Consider the following 6152-nt stretch of genomic DNA (forward strand, 5'->3'; position numbering starts at 1 on the left):
ATTATCTACAACCTTCGTACATATTAGTCTTCCTCGGCACCACAAAACCTTAAATTCCTTGGCGAAATTTTACGGGGCTTTACAATTAATACAGAATATTGATTACAATTTGAATAGAAGAAAAATAATTTTACACGTTTTCTACGTCTAATTAAACAATAAAATTTCATGTGAAATAAGCAGTATAACTAGTTCTTAAAATATCAAATTTCACGTTAAATTCTTACTAGAACTAAGGACAGTTAAAAGTCTTCAGTAGTTTAATTATACACACAGTTATGTGAATTTTAATTTTAATTAAATTTAATAGATCTTTGGGTCCTTACCTTATTCGCAAAAAGGACACCTAGCTCAGGACGGAGGGAATATTCACATTGTATAAACCACCCAGAAGAAATTAAGGTAAAATAACTAAGAAAGGAGAACACTAGGTAATATTTTCCAATCTTTAAGTTTTTGTGAGAGAATTATCAAGTAGTTATGCTGATCGAAACTTGTAAGTACGTGATAAATAAGTCGAGTATACGAAAAATAAAATAAAATAAAATAAAATAGGACTATCACAAACATGGAAGCTTTCCCCTTTGTTTAATTCGGGTGACACTTCGCAACAAGCACTAATGACATTTCAGGAAGCCAGGAAACCTTGAATATCATTTTATACAAGGAAAATTTAATTCAGTAGAACATTTTCATAGGTTAATTAGACTAATATTAGCAACAGAAAACAGCACCAGTACTGAATAATCAAAAATCCCAGGCAAAGATTACCCCTCTATGTAGGCAAAGATAAAATCCCAACATTTGATGAGCTCTCTAATAAGATACTACATACATAAACAAGTTGGTCTAATATACTAATAGTTCCAACACCTAACTACATCAACTGGCACGCTCCATCAAAAGTTATTAGATTAAAGTTACTCATAAAAGATATCCATAAGCTAAAAAGTCCATAAACAAACTACGCGACCATTAGTTATAAAAGTTGGCATAGAACTAAGGATCAAGATATGGCCACAGAACCAAGGATCGCGATATGCTCGTCTTGCTTGAGATGGTCTAAGCTTTGGGAGATTGTGCAGCATGGGGAGATTGTGTAACATGGAAGCTAGAGTAACTACCAGCCTTCACCGTTGGTCGCTGTTGTTTCACAAGTGGAACCAACGACTGCACAACATCGGCCATCAGTGGCCTGTAATCAGCCTCCGGTTGTACACACATCGCAGCAATAGCAGCAACCTGAATAACTTCTTTCATTGAATACTGTCCCTCGAGTGCTGGATCCATAATCTCTACAACTTTTTCCCTATCAGTGAGACGGGGCAAAGCCTAACAGACAAATGGGAATAGTAAGTTTTAAAACAATTAGAGAAACCTATTTATCAACAAAAAAGAAGAAACGATTAGAGGAACCTACCCAAGAAACAAGAACTCCTTTGCCAGGAGATCTCTTCATATCAACTGGAACTCTGCCGGTCAATAACTCTAGGAGGACAACCCCATAACTGTAAACATCTGATTTGGTGGTCAAGTGCCCTGTTAATGCATATCTGCAATGGTTTACCGGTAGAAATTTAAAGTGTCACATGTTAAAATCTAAGATAACAAGATACTGCTAAGTTGAGATAAGACATCATCACAACAAATATAATCTACTTCTATCTACTACATGATTCAGTCAAATGAAGGGTTACTTACTCCGGAGCAACATATCCCTGGGTTCCCAAAACTCGAGTAGAGACATGTCCGCCAGCTTTATCAGATCCAAGCTTGGCCAATCCAAAGTCGGAAACTTTGGCGTGGAAATTTTTGTCCAAAAGAATATTGCTACTTTTGAGATCTCTGTGTATAATTGGGGGATTGACATGCTCATGGAGATATTCCAAACCTTTAGCAGCCTCCAGAGCTATTGTCAACCGGGTCTTCCAGTCCAACTTTGGACAAAAATTATTGGAACCTACAGATTGAAGTATAACACTTTTCATTAATGACTTCAAAAGCAAAAAACTTGAAATAGGGTATAAGAATAGGGATAGCCCATTTGGCACAACTTGGGTCACCACACAGTAAGTAGGAATTCCAGGAAAAAACTTGCTTCGCTTCAAGTGGATGGCATAAACATATAATGTTAGCATGTGGTTTTCTACGCTTCAGAAAATGATCTGATATTACCTGTGAGGACACCTAAAATCATCGCTTATCATGTGTTGACTACATCCAAGGTAATTAAAATTACATGATTTAGGTAACTCAATCCAAAATGTTTGTCTTCTACCACATGAAACAACAGCAAATTATTGAGTTCAAAGGACCATAAGGATTCTAAGACAACCCCTGCAAGGAAAAACTTGCCAAACCATTCTTTATCGATATAAGGAAGATCAAACAGCCAACTTATAACTGTGGTTTCTCACAGTCGTGGCATCACAATTGCATACAATGATCGTTCAATGCATTCTTTTGTGTAAATAAGGGAGATCAAACAACCATTTTGGAAACTGTACTTCCTCATTACAAGGAACTAAAAGCTGCAATGAATGGATTAATTATTGCTACATGCAGGCAAGCAACAGAAAGGAAAGAAATAAATTTGGATGTTCAGATAATCTCTATCATATTCTAACATTTCCTTTAAAAAATTAAGTGAGCAATGCACCTTGTGAGCTGATGTAGGGCAGAGTGCAAGGGAGCAACAATATACATTAACTTTGCTTTTCTAAGGTAGGAGGCTGGCTATCTTTCCATGTTTTATGTATCGGTAGCAACTTCTTATGTAATAACTAGCATATATTTCCATGTCTTACTACATTAGGGAAAAAATATATATGAACATTGAAGTCCAAAGAGATGTACTACCACATTATTTTATGGCTGACAAGTAACTAGTTGGTGTCCATTTACAAGTCAAGTGTAGCTAATCAATATGACAGCTTTCATATGTATAAGATGTCATTTGATGAGGATATTCATTCATCGTTCTCTACTATGAAGTATTTCTTCCGCAAAGATGGAAAAGGGATGCATGAGGTCCTGGGAGAGTAAAACTGGAAGCCCGGGAGCCCGGTGCACAAAGCATCCCCAGCTCATGCAAGGTCCAAGGAAGGGCCGCATCCGAAAGGAAGTAAGGAGAGAAAATAAGAGTAAGGCATAAAAAGGTCTTCAAAAATTCATGTAACAAGGAACATATTGCTGCCCCAAAATAGCAATTACAAAAAAAGCTGCTACCAGATTCCAAGAGGCGCAAAACCATATTCAACTGAAAACCAAATACATACCATTGGTTGGATACAAATGCTCCTGCAAACCACCATTCGCCATGAACTCATAAACAAGCAATTTATGGCTGCTTTCTGAACAATAGCCAATCAATGGCAGCAAATACGGTGAGCGCAAGCGACATAGCAACTCCACCTGATATTTTGATGCCACCAAATGATCACCAAAAGTAAAGGAGAGGGAATAATACAACACACACAAAATTCAGAAGAAGTTCAAGGTTTCACTAAAACTCTGCAATTTGTGACTGTTTCACAAAGGTTGAAATGCTAAGAAAATCATATAACAAATTGAAGGGCTTTGTTGAGAATAACTTGTACGTAATCTTTTTCATTCATATTTTGCAATTTGTGTCATATTTTAATTGTTTCGTCTTAGTGTGTTATCCCCAGATCAAAATCCCCAGATCAGGTACATAGAAAAACTTGTTTTGTAGGTAGACTAGACACTTGGCTCTAATCAACCTAACAATTTTTTTTTTTGATAACCGTGGTGTCCGGGCCAGCTTGCGCGCACCTCGACTAATTCCACAGGATACCTGTCACCTCCCACCAGCAACAGGTACTAGGTAACTCTATCCACCAAGGCTTAGATAGATGGGAAAAAATCATCTAGTATTTGCCTCCGCTGGGATTTGAACCTGAGACCTCACGGTTCTCACCCACTTCATTGACCACTAGGCCACACCCTTGGGTGCTCTAATCAACCTAACAATTAGTATTACTAAATGCTTAAAAACATGAATTGCGATACATTTCAAACTATCATTCACAAGATTATGATGCTTTATTTTTTCCTAGGGAGGCGAAGAATGTACATGTAACTTAATATCTGAGAGCTTACCAATTTCTATTAAAATAATAAAAAATATATAAAACTATGTGCATATTACAATTTTAACAAAAATCTAAAGTCCTAACAGTGCCCTTTATACTTTTCACATTTAAGACCTTGTGTTAAGGGTTATAAATTACAAAAATTTCGACAAAGTGCTTAAGCTTTTAACTTTCTGTTGGGCAGCACCCAAATTCTTCCATTGGCGAAGGGTTAAACCCAAGGTTAATGGAGACTTTGAGGAGAAAAAATTTAAGGGTTGTGGAACTATTTTTCCCTTTAACATTACAGACTTCACTATGTTGCATCGGAAAAGTATTGACTGATATCTCACCTCCACCTTGAATTCCTCTTCCCCTTGCTTTCCAGCCTGGTCCATCAGCTTAACTGCAACCTTCCTCCCATCTTGAAGCACTCCTCTGTAAACTGACCCGAAAGCGCCATGTCCGATCACATTAGATTTTCCAAATCCACCAGTGGCTGAATGCAGCTGCTTGAATGTGAAAACTTGAAGTCCCTTCTCAGCAGTGACTTTAAGATTGGCAAAACTATTGCCCTTTTCCTCAAAAGCTTTCTCTGTATCTAAATAGAATAACAAAAAGGAATCAAGACTTTAGTTTTCCCAAAACTTGAAATGATACAAGGAAAGCACAGTGAGCATGGTGTGAATTTGTGCGCTAGAAAACATTTTCTCTCTAAACTAACTTAGACAATTAGTTCTAATTTCATTAACAACAACAGCTACTACTACTGCAACAGCTTCCAGTCATTAAGGCCTTCTATCCAGGATTTCTACATTGTGTAAGTCAGTAAGTGTAATCAACATTAAAGTGAAAATAGCATGGGCTAGCCAGTTTTCGGACCGGTAATCGACAAATAGTCAGTTTGCAAAGTCATTGAAAAATAGGCATTATTTTATGCAGAGATAAAATCTGAGCAAAAATAACCTAGCTGAAACACGGATAATTCCAACATTATGGTGCTCCGGCGTATAAACTTACAACATATTATGTTGGTACTCCAACGCATTATGAAATTCCAACGCATTATGCTGGAATCTCATATGTAAAGAATTCTAACTTAAGCATATTATGCTACAATTTTTCCAGATTTTAAAGGGTATTTTGTTCAATTTTATCTTTACGTGAGAAAGTGATTATTTCCTTTTGACCCATAAATCTTCATAAAGATCAAAACTTGTTGCGACACAGTGAAGTTCATTGTTCATTGTCCACAACTTAACATATGTACCTAATTCTTGAAATACTTATGACCTACTTACAGGAATGTACAGCTGAGATAAAGTAAAGACTTACAAGTACTGTTCTTGAGACGCTTGGCAACTTTGTTACGGATATAGCAATAGTAGCTAAATGCAATAAACAAAGAAGCAATGGCAAGAGAAGCAAAGACCAGTATTGTGACTGCAGTGGCCCTTTCTTTCTTATGGTAATCATCATTTTCTGCTTCCATTGGTGCAAAAATGTTAGAAAAATAGGGAACTAAGTTGAACAACACTGAAGAGAAGCCATTGGAAAGAGAAGTTTAAAGTAGACAAAAGTGGGACTGAGTCATAAAACAGTCTTTTTCTTCTCTCTCTCCTCTCTTATTTTCCCCAGGTTTGCATTTGTCTTGTTGTATGCGCAGGGGAATAGCTGAACACTGTACAACTGGGGCACCCATTTTTTTTTTGCTTATATAAGACCCTAGCCTCATTGTTTGTTTTGGTCTAAAAAAGAATGTTTGTCTTTAGTAGTAAAAATATTACTCATATAAAGTTTAAAACAGAGTGATTACAGTTTCCTATAAAGTTGCAAGTTGCTAACACCTGTAAAAATGTAGAAGCTCAACACAATAACCCCTCCAATTATTAACCCTTCTAATCCCCTTGGAAATTACTCATCTGTCCCAAAAGTATATTGTTTAATTTGTCTTTCCACAATTATCCCGTCAATCAATTATGTCTCACAGTTTATGTTTATCCTTAAAATTGGATAACAATTAAATTTATAATGTGGTTCTAAGGACACATGATTTCC

At 36.5% G+C, this 6152-nt stretch overlaps 1 protein-coding gene across 1 annotated transcript; it reads right to left on the minus strand.

Moving 5' to 3' along the window:
- Positions 1 to 697: 697 nt before the first annotated feature.
- On the minus strand, positions 698 to 5722 carry LOC107786295 (putative serine/threonine-protein kinase PBL7). The gene is made up of 6 exons (XM_016607755.2): positions 5430 to 5722; positions 4448 to 4695; positions 3279 to 3414; positions 1702 to 1960; positions 1421 to 1553; positions 698 to 1332 (listed from the first exon to the last, which is right to left on the minus strand). Exons 1-6 carry the CDS (start codon positions 5584 to 5586, stop codon positions 1063 to 1065), a joined length of 1203 nt encoding a protein of 400 aa, XP_016463241.1. The 5' UTR covers positions 5587 to 5722; the 3' UTR covers positions 698 to 1062.
- Between the last annotated feature and the right edge of the window lie 430 nt (positions 5723 to 6152).

Source organism: Nicotiana tabacum, chromosome 2 (assembly GCF_000715075.1).
Source record: "Nicotiana tabacum cultivar K326 chromosome 2, ASM71507v2, whole genome shotgun sequence".
Taxonomy (NCBI): domain Eukaryota; kingdom Viridiplantae; phylum Streptophyta; class Magnoliopsida; order Solanales; family Solanaceae; genus Nicotiana; species Nicotiana tabacum.